The sequence below is a fragment of the Diceros bicornis genome, chromosome 1 (assembly GCF_020826845.1).
Source record: "Diceros bicornis minor isolate mBicDic1 chromosome 1, mDicBic1.mat.cur, whole genome shotgun sequence".
NCBI classification, from domain to species: Eukaryota; Metazoa; Chordata; class Mammalia; order Perissodactyla; family Rhinocerotidae; genus Diceros; species Diceros bicornis.
The window spans coordinates 17,074,375-17,090,877 of NC_080740.1; the positions used below are offsets into that span (position 1 = coordinate 17,074,375).

Consider the following 16,503-nt stretch of genomic DNA (forward strand, 5'->3'; position numbering starts at 1 on the left):
GTCATTTGTTCCCTTTCATTAAATGGAAGGTCCTTGTGGGCTGGGAGACTGCCTTGTCCACTCCTGTATCCTTGAGACCTAAGAGAGGTCAGGCATGGAGTGCTTAATAAATACTTCTTGAAAGGAATGATTTCACTAAATCTTCACATCTAGCCTGTGAAGTGAACATTATTATGCTCATTTTAAAGATGAGGAAAATGCTGCACAGAATTGTTAAATACCTTGCCCAAGATTACACAGTCAATGCTGGAACTGGTGTTTGATTCTGTTACCTAAGAGAATTTACTAATTTTGAATACCTTCCTCTCAAGAAAAAATATTTATACGTTTTTTCTCAGGTTTAATATAATGGTTAAGAAACAAAGAGAAAGCTCTTAGAAACCATGTAGTTTAATGTAATTATAGTCAAGATCTATAATTATATTATAGGCCTTGGCTATTAATTAGGACAGACTTACATACAAGTTAGTATAATTCTTGCAAAACATTTTTAAGTAAACTTCAGATTTTTGTCACTTGACATCACAATAATGCTTTCTTAGTCTTGTGATGTATTTTGTATTTATTGATGGCACTGTGTGTTTCTTTGCAGGTAGAGGGGGGCCCAAATCCACCTGAAGAAGATCTGAGTCCAGTTAAAGGAAATATCACCTTTCCCCCTGGCAAAGGAACAGTAGCTTATAACTTGACAGTCCTTGATGATGAGGTGGGATAATGTTAGAGGCTTAAAGGGGACAGGAACTCTGTGTTACAGACATGTTGGAGAACATGATGTCAAATGTTGAATTGTGTTCAGTGTTTGAAATTATTCAAGAACACAGTCCTATGTAAAGTTATTGTATTGTGGCCAATCATACTTTAGCTGTAAATAGCTATTTTGGGATATATCTTGTTAATATTTACCATCTTTAATTTACATTAAGTTGTATATCAAAAAGCTAATGAACTTGAATATAACTGGCAACCACACATAATAAAAAATATAGGGGAGCCGGCCTTGTGGCGCAAGCGGTTAAGTGCGCGGGCTACGCTGCAGTGGTCTGGGGTTTGCCAGTTCGGATCCCAGGCACGCACTGACGCACTGTTTGGCAAGCCATGCTGTGGTGGCGTCCCATATAAAGTGGAGGAAGATGGGCCTGGATGTTAGCCCAGGGCTAGTATTCCTCAACAAAAAAAGAGGAGGATTGGCAGATGTTAGCACAAGGCTGATCTTCCTCACAAAAAAAAAAAAAAAATTTAGGCATTTTATAAGCCCTGATGATAGATTTTTGTTAGTATTTTCAGTTTTGAGCAGATACAATACTACTTATCCAGCATAAGTATTGTACTATAAAAGCAAAGAAAATTCTACTGCAATTGATATTCTTTTGTTTGGATATTTTAAATGTTCATATTCATAGGAAGGCTTTCATTATTTTTGCATTTCACATTGAAGCTACCAAGGATTGAGATATATGACACAGCTAGTTTAACTGCTAAGGAAAGAATGAATTTGACCAATATTGAGCAAGGATGTTCCCCATGAGCTAAACAAGAGAAAACAGGACTTTTAATAAAATAATCTTAGTATTTCCAGAAAAAAAAAAAGAGAATAGCAGGGAATTTATAACCGTCCCTTTACCTTCCTCCAAAAAATCGTGAAACCAAATTACAACAAATCCGAGAAGAAGGAAAAAGAATAAATGAATTAGAAATCATTATTAGAAAAGAATATTTCTCTTGAAAAAATGAATATTAAGTAGTATCGAAAATTCTAGTTCATCTGGTTCTGGAATCTAACAAAAACTTTTTGTTTTTAGATCCCAGACCATTGAAAGGTTATAATTTGGGGCAATGATTAATTATACGTTTTAACTGTAAACTTAAAAGATCATCTTCTGAGGATCTAACGTGCAGCATGGTGACTATAGTTAATAATATGGTGTGGTCTACTTGAGAGTTGCTGAGAGTAGACCTGAAGCATTCTCACCACACACACACAATGAGTTAACTATGTGAGGTGATGGATGTATTAATTATCTTGATCTTGGTAATCATTCCACAATGTGTATGTATATCAAATCATCACATTGTACACTTTAAATATGTTACAATTATATTTGTCGATTATTCCTCAATAAAGTTGGGGAAAGAGAGATCATCAGTCAAATCATACTATTTTGTTTTTTTGAGATAAATAGCTCTACCTTTTATATTGCTATTGATGGAAGTAAAAAGATGTATTATTTTCACTTTCCATTCATAAAATAGAATTTATGGGAAGGAAAAGCTCCAACAACATTGGAGATTATTCCTAGGATTTCTGTGTTGTTACCAAAAAAAAAAAAAAAGTTTAGCAGTGTCAACATTTTGCCTAATAGTGACTCTTATAGCTTATTCTCCAGAAAGGCATGATGTGTATTTTGAAAATCGTATTAGTATCGTATATTTAACCCTTGAATTAGAAACCATTTAGAAAGAAGTGAGAATACTTCACGTGGTTGAAAACTGACAATTTATGTGTGATGTTTAATGTAATTATCCAGATTCTTAGCTGTTATTAGAACTGAATGCTGCTTCTGACCCTACCAACCTGATAAAACTAGAAAGAATTTATGTCCATTTTTATTGTCAAATCTTTAGAGATGTCTAAAGATTGATCAAAGTTGAAAGACATTATACCTATATGTCATTACCTGTCCATACCATTGTCTTATGAACTTTTCCTTCCTTATCTAAAATATATTATTTACCTTTGGAAAATATTTTGTTAGATGCACACTAAACAAACCTGTCTATCTGCTCCCTTTAGTTAAAGATTTTTTTATTTCTATGCAATTGTATAGAAACCGTGACTTTTTACACTTTGGTTTCTTTGCAGGCATTTTGGCTATTGATTTTTTGCCACTGTTTATATTCTTTGACAGGTACCAGAAAATGATGAAATATTTTTGATTCAACTGAAAAGTGTAGAAGGAGGAGCTGATATCAACACCTCTAGGAGCTCAGTTGAGATCATCATTAAGAAAAATGATAGTCCCGTGAGATTCATTCAGAGTGTTTATTTGGTACCTGAGGAAGACCACATACTCGTAATTCCAGTGGTTCGTGGAAAAGATGACAATGGAAATGTGATTGGATCTGATGAATATGACGTTTCGATCAATTATGTTATTATAACTGGGAATTCAACAGCACATGCCCAGCAAAATTTAGACTTTATTGATCTTCAGCCAAGTACAACAATTGTTTTTCCACCTTTTATTCATGAATCACACCTGAAATTTCAAATAGTTGATGACGCTATACCAGAGATTGCTGAATCATTTCATGTTGTGTTACTAAAAGATACCTTACAGGGAGATGCTGTGCTGTTGGGCCTTTCTGTTGTACAAGTCACTATTAAGCCAAATGACAAACCTTACGGAGTCCTCTCATTCAACAGTATCTTGTTTGAAAGGACAGTTGTAGTTGATGAAGATACCACATCAAGGTATGGTTTATTTTAAACTTGTTGCTATAATTATTTTAATAATATTATTCCAAGATTTAATATTTGTGGTGCTGGACACAGTGCTTAACTGTTAAGAATATGTGTCATTTTTTTCTACCATGATTTCACTTATTTTCTTTCTTATTTTGAGAGTTATTTAAATATGCAAGTGAATTCATATTGTGGTAGTTTCCTAGGACATATCTAACATATCTACTCCTTAATATTAAAAACAGTCATTCTTTATGATATGGATTATGCTTTTACCGCTATCTGATGTCCAACTTGACGTTGGAAAAGCCTGTCTAAGGAAATAGAGTGTATTATGTGACCATACATATTTGTTTTAAAAAATTCTAGATTTGAAGAAATTACAGTGGTTAGAAATGGTGGCACACATGGGAATATTTCGGTGAACTGGGTATTGACCCGGAATAGCAGTGATCCCTCACCGGTAACAGCAGATATCAGACCAAGTTCCGGAGTTCTCCATTTTGCACAAGGGCAGATGTTGGCATCAATTCCTCTTACTGTCATTAATGATGATCTTCCAGAAGAGGCAGAAGCGTATCTACTTCAGATTCTGCCTCATACAATACGAGGAGGTGCGGAAGTGAGCGAACCAGCAGAGGTAGATCTCTTGTTACGCTTGACTCGTGTGAATATTTCTGAGCTATAGAAGAGCCGAAGAATTTAATCACACAGATGACATTTCTGTTTAGTTTGATGTGACAGGAGTAACAGTGGTTTTCGAAATGATGGTTGCTTCCCCTGCTCAGGGTTGTCATTTCTGTAGATGAAAAGTTTCCTCTTAAAAAATTCCACAGACTATAAATTAGAAAAGTTTTCAAATCTGTTTTTGATTAATCTTTTACTCTATTACATATAAGAAGTGATCATTTTTAGACATGATATAGAAATAAATAAAAAAAAATCAGAATAGCCTAGAAAATAAACAGTTTGGTAATCTCAGATGTGAGAATTCTGCACTTTAATATTTTATTCCTTTGTCGGCAGCTGTTGTTCTACATTCAGGATAGTGATGATGTTTACGGCCTAATAACATTTTTTGCCATGGAAAACCAGAAGATTGAAAGCAGCCCAGGTGAACGATATTTATCCTTGAGTTTTACAAGACTAGGAGGAACCAAAGGAGATGTGAAGATGTTTTATTCTGCACTTTATGTTCCTGCTGGAGCTGTGGACCCTTTGCGAGCAAAAGATGGCATCTTAAATATACCCAGGAGAAATAACCTCATTTTTCCAGAACAAAAAACCCAAGTCACTACAAAATTACCAATAAGAAATGATGCATTCCTTCAAAATGGAGCTCACTTCCTAGTACAGGTACTTTAATGATTAAAATAATCTCAACTTTGGTTAAATTACAAGTGTACTTATCTTTATGAGAGAGTTAACTAACCATTATTTAGCCCCCATTTATAGGTTGGATTCTACTGTTGGTTGTAAAAGTTATTTAGAGAGTCCAAAGAGAGACTGTGTCTGCTCCTAAGACCAATAAGGATGGATAAAACAAGGGTTCCACTAAAGTTAATTTTGTGTGTGTGTGTGTGTGTGTGTGTGAGGAAGATTAGCTGTGAGCTAACACCTGTTGCCAATCTTCCTCTTTTTGCTGAGGAAGAGTGGCCCTGAGCTAACATCTGTGCCCATCTTCCTCTATTTTATATCTGGGATGTTGCCACAGCATGGCCTGATGAGTGGTGCGTAGGTCCTAACCTTCGAACCCTGGGCCGCCGAAGCGGAGCGCGCGAACTTAACCACTACGCCACCGGGCCAGCCCCTAAAGTTAATATTTTTAATCAAGTGATAATAAAAGCTTATCAGGCATGAAATGCAGGTTGGAATATAATGGATGACGTTATCGAGTAACTCACAAACTGTTTATGGGGGAGGGCTGGGAGAGAGAGAGAGAGATCTGCCATTCTTTTGAGTTGATTTGGGAAAATGTGACATAGGAATGGGGTTTGTAGGATAAATATGTTTTTCATGATGCAGGGAAGGCATTCCAGAAATAAAAAAGCAATATGAGAAAAATGTAGATACTTTTAAATAATATACTAAAAAAATCTGTTTCTTATATTAACTATAGATAGAATCTCTGAATTTTCATCTACTTAAGAAGAAATAAGGGCCCCATAACATATTCTTCCATCTTATCTCTTTTATTTCTTAACTTTTATTACCCAAAACATTATTTTTATTGCCAAAGTTGAAAACATCTGCACTCACTTATGATACTGTGATTCTGTTTTCCACGCATTTGGTATTGGTTGAGTCTGAAAATTAGAAAGCAATGAAGGGTGTGTATCGAATTTTGGTTATGGAAATAAATTTAATACAGAATCAGAGAGTACAAATGGATCATTAAAGAAGGAGCATATAGTCTTATGTCACCATACATTTTGCTAACTGAAATATATATCAAATGAAATCTCATATTACATTAATTTCTTTGAATCATGCCACATTTAAATTTGTTTCATATTTTTGCCTAGACTTTGTCTTATGGCTTATTATTGGTTTCTCTAGAGTTTGTAATTGCTCCTTTCTATATGCATCCTCACCATGTTAGGTCTTCCAGCTGTCTTATATACAGTGAATGTTGAGCTTAGCTGTACTACTTTCAACACTTGCTTCACCCCTGCTACTTAGGAGCTTTTTTACTGAACTCCTGAATTTTTTTGATCTCTTGCCTTTTCCTTCTTGGATTGTGTTTTAGTTTTGTTTTAGTATATCTATCCTCAAATACATGTGCAGAAAGGATATGTGCAAGGTAAACGTTTTGAGTCTTTGAGCAGCTGAAAATGAAATATCATATTCACACTGATAGTTTGGCTTGGTAGAAATTTCTAGATTAAAATAATTTCTTCTTCAGAACTTGGAAGGTATTGTCTTTTAGCTTCCAGAGTTGCTGATGAGAAATTTGAGTGGAAAGAAATTATTTACCTTTGTAGGTAACTTGCTCTTGATCTCTGAAAGCTTTTTTAATCTTGGTGGTTTATGTTCCCAGGGTCGTGTCCCACCTTGCTCAGCACTCAGTGAGGTGGGCCCTTTTATTCTGAAGACCCTTGACTTTTTTTTTGGCTGGGCCACTGCTCATGCTTGTACTGTTTGTACATTTCCTAAGGACTCCTGGTGGGGGGGTCTAGTGGGTGACCTGTTATAGGGATATATGATTTATTGGTGTGTAGAGGATGCCTTTTTGTAATATGCCTATGCAGAGGGAGACCTTTGCTAATGTCCCCAAAGGTTTTGTCAGTAGTGATGGGAGATCCTGATCTTCATCTTTATTATTATTACTATTATTATTGTTGTATTGTGTTTTCTCAAAATGGGGAAGTTATGATGCATACTTCTGTCTATGAGGATAACCCACTCTTTGGAGGACCCTTGAATTTCTCCTCTTGGAGTGATTGGTGAACAGAACATGACGTTATTCACAATTGTGTCTGTTCCCCCTGTGGATGTAGAATGCTCTTGTAAGGTGACTGGCCAGATGGTGGGAGATCTGGATTGGTGAAGTGAAATTGAGCAAGGGGTCAAGCCCATGGCCCAGGCCCTGTTGAGCAAGAAGTTAAAGCAACTGAAATGCTGCCACCAGAACACATTTAGAGATATATTTAGAAAATTTTTAAAAAGCTTTAAGTTTGACTTTATACAAAAATATGTCATAACTTATTATTTTTTTGTGTGTGTGAGGAAGATTAGCCCTGAACTAACATCTGTTGCCAATCCTCCTCTTTTTGCTGAGGAAGACTGGCCCTGGGCTAACATTTGTGCCCATCTTGCTCAACTTTATATGGGACGCCGCCACAGCATGGCTTGATAAGTGGTGCATAGGTCCGCGCGGGGATCTGAACCTGTGAACCCTGGGCCGCCGAAGTGGAGCGCACGAACTTAACCACTACGCCACAAGGCCAGCATCAGTCATAACTTACTTTTTAAAGTTGGTTTAATTGATATATGGAAATGCATACTAAGTTCACCAGTTTGCACTTAGGGTAGCGTTTCCCAAACTCAGGAGTTTTCAAGAGTCCCTGGGAGATAACTTTTCGAATGGAGTTTCAGAATTTAATGAAGGTTTTTGTTTTTTGTTCTTATTTTTGATGTCAGTGCTCTCCTTTGTCTTCTCTGTTATCGGTGACCTGTGGATTCAGAGGCATTCTCATTAATATACATTGCCTTAGTCAGTTTGGGCTACTATAAAGAATACCACAGACTGGGTGGCTTAAACAACAGACATTTGTTTCTCACAGTTCTGGAAGCTTGGAAGTCTGGGATCAGGGTGCCGGCATGGTGAGGTTCTGTTGAGAGCCCTCTTCCTGATTTGCAGACTGATGTCTTCTTTCTGTGTCCACACATAGTAGAGAGAGAGAGAGAGAGAGAAGAGGCAAACCCTTTGGTGTCTCTTCTTATAAGGGCACTAATCTGTCATGAGGGCTCTGCCATCGTGACCTAATTACCTCCCAAAGGTCCCATCTCCAAATACCGTCCCACTGGGAATTAGAGTTTCAGCATATGAATTCCAGGGGGGCACATTCAATTCATAGCATATGTTTAAGGTTCTTTTGTCTCTCGTGTCTCAGTGTTCAGTTCTCCCTTCTGTCTGTCTCCAATCTTGCATAGGTCACAACTCGTACAAGAACTAAATTACTAAAACAAGTGAATGAAGCAAAGATTTTCCATGGTTGCTTTTGCTTTCATGGAGGCCTGGGCATCCTGGCATTCCTATAGTAGCTGCAGTGACGTGACATGAGTTTGAGAACTGATGATGCAGAAATGTTGATTTTGAGTTGTAGAGAACTTTTCTGTTTCCATTGTAGCTGTCTTATTTCTCACACTGCCTCAAAACCAGTTTTTCCTGTGGGTAGAGACCCCCTATATCTATACCAATATTAGTAACCTTTATATTAAACTTTTAGTCTTTTGAAAATATCCAGTATCTCTATCCAAGTAGCTACAGAGAATCCCTGTGTAAACAAAACATTATTAAGAACCTTCTATGAGTCAGATATTATCCTAGCTATTTTATTTCAGCATTCTATATGAACACGACAGAATTTATTTTTGATGACACTTGAGAAGGAAGGAAAAACTTGAAAAAGCATGTAATGTCTGAATTTTGGTGATCCTGGGTAAGAAATCTGTTTGCACCGCTAATTCTAACTCAGTTCTTTATCTATCTTCGTATTCAGTTAAAAAACAAAGGTCTTACAGTGCAGAGAATTAATGTAACGCTTTAGGAAAGAAAGGCATTATTAGTCACTGACACAGTTCCTTGAGGTTCAGAACAGCTGTAGACTCTGGAAGGCTGGTTGGAATGATAAGGTTGTGTAGTTTGTATAGTACATAATGGATGAGCAGCTCAAGAATAGGAGGCATCAGACTCTGCGTGGAAAGTTGAATGAAACAGAAGAAAGGAGAATCTGAGACATGAGCTCGTCATTCTTTAGTAACCCTCTTGGCTAAATACATCAGTCTGAGATACAACTTTTGGCAGGCTTGGCCTAATCCTGTGCTGTCCCAGTAGCAAACTCTGAAAGCAAAGAACGACTCTTTATGAATGGAGCAGTTTGATTTAGCAGATACTTAAGGAATCCAGACTAAAAGGCTTAGAGACTAGGAAATAAGCCGTGTAAAATTAGCATTCTCCTTTTGCTCGGTTCATTTCATAGCCTTCTATATCTACTTTCCTTATATTATTCAAAAATACTATATTTAGAATTCTGTAACTGTTGTAATAAATGTAAGTAAAATGTAACTTATTTTCTTCCTTTCTTTTTAGAAAGTTTTGAAGTAAAAATATATTGAGTTTTTTTCCTTGGTGTTTTAAATAGTATTATCAGTTTAGCTCTTTGTGAGTATACAGGGATGAAAATGTTCATTCACAAACATGCACTTAGACACAACCAGTGTATTTTAAAAACATCTTCAGCTCCTAACAGTGCACACTTTATATTTATATGCCATTCAAATAATATATATTACTTGTTTATTCTTTGTGCTGTTTTTAAAGATACATACGTATGTGTATGAGTATATATATTCCTTTTCTTTAGAAAGAATGACAGTTATGCTTATGTGGTTTTAACTATTTATCTTTACACTTTATTTATTTTATAAAGTAAATGCAGAATCACTAAAGAATCACATGTTTTATTTTACTTGACTTAGTCTACATACTAACATTTGGCAAAATTGGTCAGTCTGATTTCTTTTTTTCTTTTACTCAAATGAATATTTACCAAATATGAAATTTTTGATATCTTTCTCCTGTATATGATTTTCAAAGCAAAGTGCGTGACATTTAAAAAAGGCATTTACTTTTGCCCTTTAAAATGTATATTGTTCATCACAAGACAGGAGAGTATGTGCAGGATAGTACCAACCCTGTCCTCTGGGGAAAATCAACTTAAATCACAAGTCTCGACTGATGGTTACTTAGTGCATCGTTTCCACATTACAAAGCCTGACGGGGGGCTCTAAAGAGTGGGAGATCCACAATGTCTTGTTAAGTTCAGAATTGCTTTTTAACTTAAAATCTGTATGCTTTTGCAGTCCTGTAATGATTATCTGTTCTTATACTCAAGTGGCACTGTGAGGATTGATAGCTTGGACTTTGAAAAGTTAGAATATTAAGATGTTGAAGGTTTGTGATATATTAGGATTCCTATAGAGCTCAGCCTGTGTTGGAGGGATATTTCAATGAATATTTATTGTGTAACTGCTGCAGTTTCAGGTCTGTGTCATGTATTGGGAAAATGCTGAGAAGGACACAGGTCCACAAAAGCTCTATAGTCCTGTTGGGAAGTAAAAGTTGGGAACACACAAAATGATGATAAGCAAGCAATATGTGAAATTTATAATTAAGTTCTAATTTTAGTGAGGGTAGCGGTAGAAGTTCAGAAAAAGATAGAATAAAGAGAACTGGAGAATCCAAGGGAATCTTCTTGGTAGAGAGGGAAATTTAACAAGTCTTTAACAGTGGGTATATTTTGGACTTGTGGGATAATGGAGGCCATTCTAGATGAGGAGAACACCATGCAAATTACTTCGATGGTGATGTTCATTAGTTACAGGGACACTATATGTTATATGTGTTGCATTTTTTTTCAACATTAAGTCACATTTGGCGTGCTGAATGGTCTTCTGATAGTGAATTTTGTCTTCCAGAGGAGGAGAGTGGGTGACTGATTGGAGATGTGGATCAGTGGAAGAGAGGAAAGATATGTGGATGACTCTGATATTGGCTTTAAGGTCAAAGTAGTTGGATATAGGCAACAAGAATGAAAAGCAGATGGTGGTGCTGGTGATGGTAGTGGTGAGGGGACATGGGACAGAGATAGTCATTTCTGTTTTGGATGTTCTATCTGTAAGGTGTCGGTGTGACATTTATGTCATATCTGGTGGCAGTTGGTTATAAAGACTTGGAATTTGAAAGAGAGATCTAGAGATTTTTCGGGAGATGGTGTGAAATTATAAGAAGGGCTAGGGAGAACCCTGGGGAATAATAATAATTGAGGAGCAGAAAGAACTCAAGAAGCCAGTGCAGGAGATTGAAACAGGATGGTGAATGAAGAAAGAGGAGAATGAAGTTGCCAAGTTATTGGTGACCTTTGCTGTTTACTTTGTTATCCCATGCAATTAAGACTTTTCTTTAGTTTAAAATTTTCTGTTCTTTCACTTTTTATTGTGTTTTTTTGTTTGTTTATTATAGTTGGAAACTGTGGAGTTGGTGAACATAATTCCCCCAATCCCACCTATAAGTCCTAGATTTGGAAGAATACGAAATATTTCTTTAGTGGTTACTCCAGAAATTGCAAATGGAGAAATTGGCTTTATTAGCAATCTTCCAGTCATTCTGCATGAACCAGAAGATTCTGCTGCTGAAGTGGTAAGTAGGCTTTTTTAAATTGATGGGGTCTAGTGAATTTGAGATAATATACAGACACTTTTTATTTTTGTAGAGTTAGCATATAGAGTTAACAGATCGTGAAAAGCTTCACCATTTATAGCAAGCCTTCAATATGTAATTTGACATAAGTAACTGATGAGTGTGTGATTGTCCATCATCTTTTGCCATGTTTGGTAGAATAAAATTAGAATTAATTGCGCACAGCAAAAGAAGGATATTTTGATGTGGCTGCTTTTAGGTAGTGCTGTGACATTTGATAGAGTGATAGCCAAACATAATTTTTTTTCAGTTGGCCAAGTCATATGTACCCAGGGTATCCTTGACCTGTTCCATTTCTGAGCACTCCTCATATTTGCCTTGGGCAGGACTACGGTGGCTGCCTTGGGTCCTACGCTTGGTGGTGGAGGTGATGGGAGTAAAGTTGTGGAATGTCAAATCTCAGGAATTTTGTATTATATATATGGGTAAATTTTTGCATACACATGCACACACACATATAAAAGCATGCTCATGGGGTCGGCCCGGTGGCGCAAGCGGTTAAGTGCCCGTGCTCCGCTGTGGCCACCCTGGGTTCGCTGGTTCGGATCCTGGACATGCACCGACGCACTGCTTGTCAAGCCATGCTGTGGCGGCGTCCCATATAAAGTGGAGGAAGATGGGCACGGATGTTAGCCCAGGGCCAGTCTTCCTCAGCAAAAAGAGGAGAATTGGCAGATGTTAGCTCAGGGCCGATCTTCCTCACAAATAAATAAATAAATAAATAAAAGCATGCTCACAAATATAGCACCCCTCCTCTCCTCCCACCCTGGGTGAATTTTCCCCGCCATCTATCTTGGATGGCTGTGACCTGCAGCCTTATCATTCCCTGAGTCATAGTCTGTCCCTAAGAACCCGTCTCTCCAAGTCTGTCTCACATGTAGATTTGATTTAAATTGAGTTGAGGTTCAGATCAGGAATGAGGAGAGTTGTTTTTCTTATCAAAGCCTCATGTCAAAATGTGGTGACTGCAACTTCCCTTGTTTGTGTATTTGATCCTATAAATTGGCAGAGAAGCTCCATTTCTCAAGATGGTTTTGATTTTTTTTGTATTTTTCTAAATACACTTCATGTTTCTTTCTAAAAACTAAAAAACTAAAGCATTTAATTTTTTCTTAAAGAGTGAATAGTTTTTATTCACTTATAAAGCCGTAAACTTACCATTTCATTTTTTTTTTTTCTTGAGGATATTGGCTTTTAGGGAAAATTTGGGCCCATGAACCTGCATTCTTTTCTCCTGGTAACCAGCAGAAAGAGTGGGCATTTCTCTTTGTTCTCTCTGTCCAGTGGACAGTCAGGGCCACGCCTACTCCCCCAGGAGTTAGCGCTGCCCACTCCCTCTGGGGGAGTTAAGGGCCCAACCCTCTGTTCCTTTGCTTCCTAATCTCCAGCCCTGACCATTGCTAGCCAAAGTAGCAAAAGTGTTAGGGAGGAAGATGGGCTATGTTAAAGAGCAAAGAACAAGAGGATATCTTTTTTAGAAGCTTTAAAAAAATAGCGTATCTACTGTTAGGTATTCCTTCATATTCTTTGTTTGAAAAAACTTCATCGTGATCTATGGTAATCCTTTCATTATATATATTTAAAATGTACCTCACTTGGGGCCAGCCCCGTGGCTTAGTGGTTAAGTGCATACGCTCCACTACTGGCGGCCCGAGTTTGGATCCCGGGCGCGCACCGATGCACTGCTTCTCCGGCCATCCTGAGGCAGCATCCCACATACAGCAACTAGAAGGATGTGCAACTATGACATACAACTATCTACTGGGGCTTTGGGGAGAAAAAGGGAAAAAAAACGAGGAGGATTGGCAATAGATGTTAGCTTAGGGCCGGTCTTCCTCAGCAAAAACTGGAAGATTGGCATGGATGTTAGCTCAGGGCTGATCTTCCTCACAAAAAAAAGAAAGAGACTCGTTAAAAGATCTACTACCTGTGCATAGGATAAAAAAAATAATAATAATAAAATAAAATAAAATATACCTCACTTAAATAAAGCTTTCAAGTACAATTTGTTTCAGAGCTATTATAATAGCTTCCATTTATATAGCTCATACTATGGAGACGCACTCTAATCCTCACCACAGACTTGCAAAATAGGGAACCACTAGCTTCGTTTCATGTGTGGAAATTGAGGTCAGAGAGGTTAAGTAACTTGCCCAAGGTAAGCCAGAGCCATGATTTGAGTATCTGATTTTGTTTCTACTGCATTTATTGTATTGGTTAGAAACATTTCTTATCCTTATATCTTATCAGTATTTTCTTATTTTGCCTTCTCTCACTTTAGGATGCATTTTACCTAACATGTAATTTTTCAGTTTTAATCACAAAAGTTTATTTTTCAGTGTATATTGTGATATTAAATTAATTCCTTTTTCAGAGACCCTCTGATGGGAATTTATTCTGTAGCCAAGTTATTCTATGTTTTTTACAATTATTTGGCTTTTAAAATATTTAAGTATTTTTGTTAAGACAAATCCCAGGTTAGGCGTATTTTTAGGTGGGGGCAATTTCATAGATAAATGTGATCAGCAAAAACTAATAAAAAATAGTTATATCTTAAGTTATTTTCATGCCTAAGGAGAAGGCTTGTTCACTTGTGTTTTTAATGTCATTTAACAGTTTGCTTCTCTACGCAGAATACATATATTCATATAATAATGTATACACACTGACTGTAAAGCTTATAATTCTTGAGCATATATTTCAGAATAAATTGTTCTGTTTTTTTCTTTTTATAAGGTATACATTCCCTTGCATCGGGATGGAACTGATGGCCAGGCTACCGTCTATTGGAGTTTGAAACCCTCTGGCTTTAATTCAAAAGCAGTGACCCTGGACGATATAGGTCCCTTTTATGGCTCTGTTGTGTTTTTATCTGGGCAAAGTGACACAACAATCAACATTACTGTCAAAGCCGATGACATACCCGAAATGAATGAGACAGTAACACTTTCTCTAAACAGGTAATAACACATTTAGGTAATGTTTAGTATCATCTATATGTTTGCATTCTCTGAAATAATTTTGTTTTTTGTTTTAATTCTTTTCTCCATGTAAAGTAAAAAGAAAATAAGTAGATAACTCTATGCTGGTGTTCTGACTTGTCTGTTATATGTTGATGGCTTCTGGTTAGACTATCAATATTATGACATAGTGAAATTTTACCCTGCTATTCATTGTGAAGAAACTTTACATAGGGCATTTATGATAGGTAGCAGATAAATCTGAGGCGTAGCTAATATGTTACTATATTAAAAAAATAGGCAGCAACAAATCTAAAATGTTAGGCTAAGCAAACAACTCTGCTGGCTTTATTTTCAAGTGGGGAGAGGATTAGAGCTTTTTTTAGTCAGTAAAAAGAAAGCGTTAATCTTCAGATAATGAAATTCTCTTTTTACATGGAATTTAAACATTAAATAATACTTATTTTCCAGAAAATCAAAAGTAATATAAATTTAAGGGATATTTTTTCGTAATAATAAGTATTTACTTAACATTTTTCAGTCAGTAATTTATATTAAGAAAATATCACAAAGAGAGATTTTCTTTTCAGTAACTCAGAAAATCCTTTCCAAAAATGAAAAAAAAATAGCGTTTAATTGATGTTAATTAAAAAAAAATCAAAACCAAGCTTATCGACTATAGGTCCCTTTATGTTACAGTTGATACATATTAAAGAAAGTTAGTGTGACTTGAAGGCTTTGCGAAATTCATATTTTAGAAACAGTAAAATTCACAGATAAATTCCACAGGAGTTATTTTGTACTATATTAATCAGGACTGAAGTATTTTTTTTTTTTTTTAAAGATTTTATTTATTTATTTTTTCCCCCCAAAGCCCCAGTAGATAGTTGTATGTCATAGCTGCACATCCTTCTAGTTGCTGTATGTGGGACTCGGCCTCAGGATGGACGGAGAAGTGGTGCCTCGGTGCGCGCCCGGGATCCGAACCCGGGCCACCAGCATCGGAGCGCGTGCACTTAACCACCAAGCCACGGGGCCGGCCCAGGACTGAAGTATTAAGTAATAGTTAACTTATATAACCCCTGGTCCTCTCTATATTTTACTGTCAGCCTCTTGTAGGTTTTCCTTTGTAGATGTTTTGTGTAAACACATTTCATAAATGTGATGAGTAGTTGTTTTTTATTTTTATGTGAAAGGAAAATACATAATGTAGGGAACTTATCTATTGAATGTCCACTGTTAATTTTGTTTGCTTCCAGAACCATTATATTTACTTCCTTTTTTTACATGAGAAGTAAAACAAAACAAAACAACAATAAAGTAAGCAAGCAAAAAAAAATCAAAAAGCAAAAACCAAATACAACATACACACATACATTCTCTAAATGACTTACGGTTTTAATATATATTTTACATTTAATCTTAAGAAAGCTATTTCATGTGATGAAAAAAATCAATGAAATGTAAACTGAAAATTATTTTTTCACATATTTGCTTTTTTCTTTAAGTTAGGTCTGAGTACTTATTAAATCAGTGTACACTCAAAAAAAACTAAAGAAAAATGAACAGCAATTATAAACCAAAGATGTAGCAATTCATAGAAACTTTGTTAGCTCAGCTGAGAGTTTCTGCTCTGAACTAAACGTTTGAAGGATGATTTAAATTATATGTCTGGAAGTTATAGTGACTATTCTTCATATACTTTCAAAATAGTCATTTTTTAACCTTATGTAAACTTTTGAAATTAATATAATTTTTAAGTGTTTTTTTTTCGCTCTCTCTCCTATGGGTAAAGACAATACATAAGGAAGTACAAATTGTGGGGTAGAGAATTTTAGAAATGATTGCTTTCTTTCTTTTCAAATACAGGCAATTAGTTCAAATTTATACTAAAATGTTTTAATTCAATTAGTAACTGGTGCATACTTGTATTATCTCAATTGTGCATGAATAAGAAATGAGAAAATTACATTTGAGTGTTATAAGACATATTTAGTTAAATAAATGTGAGAATAAAATCGATGATTTGAAATAACATATTTTATCAAAACCTCTGTCTCAGTTTTGCAAATTTTTAACAAAACTGAAATGAAAGA

The 16,503-nt window shown here is 36.0% G+C and overlaps 1 protein-coding gene across 1 annotated transcript in view; it reads left to right on the forward strand.

Annotated features, from left to right (window-relative positions):
• ADGRV1 (adhesion G protein-coupled receptor V1) overlaps positions 1–16,503 on the forward strand; it is a 521,379-nt gene that overhangs the window by 42,825 nt on the left and 462,051 nt on the right. Inside the window, exons 6-11 of the mRNA XM_058528960.1 lie at positions 593–706; positions 2,907–3,472; positions 3,833–4,103; positions 4,490–4,819; positions 11,211–11,387; positions 14,184–14,407. Coding sequence (XP_058384943.1) covers positions 593–706; positions 2,907–3,472; positions 3,833–4,103; positions 4,490–4,819; positions 11,211–11,387; positions 14,184–14,407 — 1,682 coding nt within the window. The remainder of the gene's footprint in view (positions 1–592; positions 707–2,906; positions 3,473–3,832; positions 4,104–4,489; positions 4,820–11,210; positions 11,388–14,183; positions 14,408–16,503) is intronic.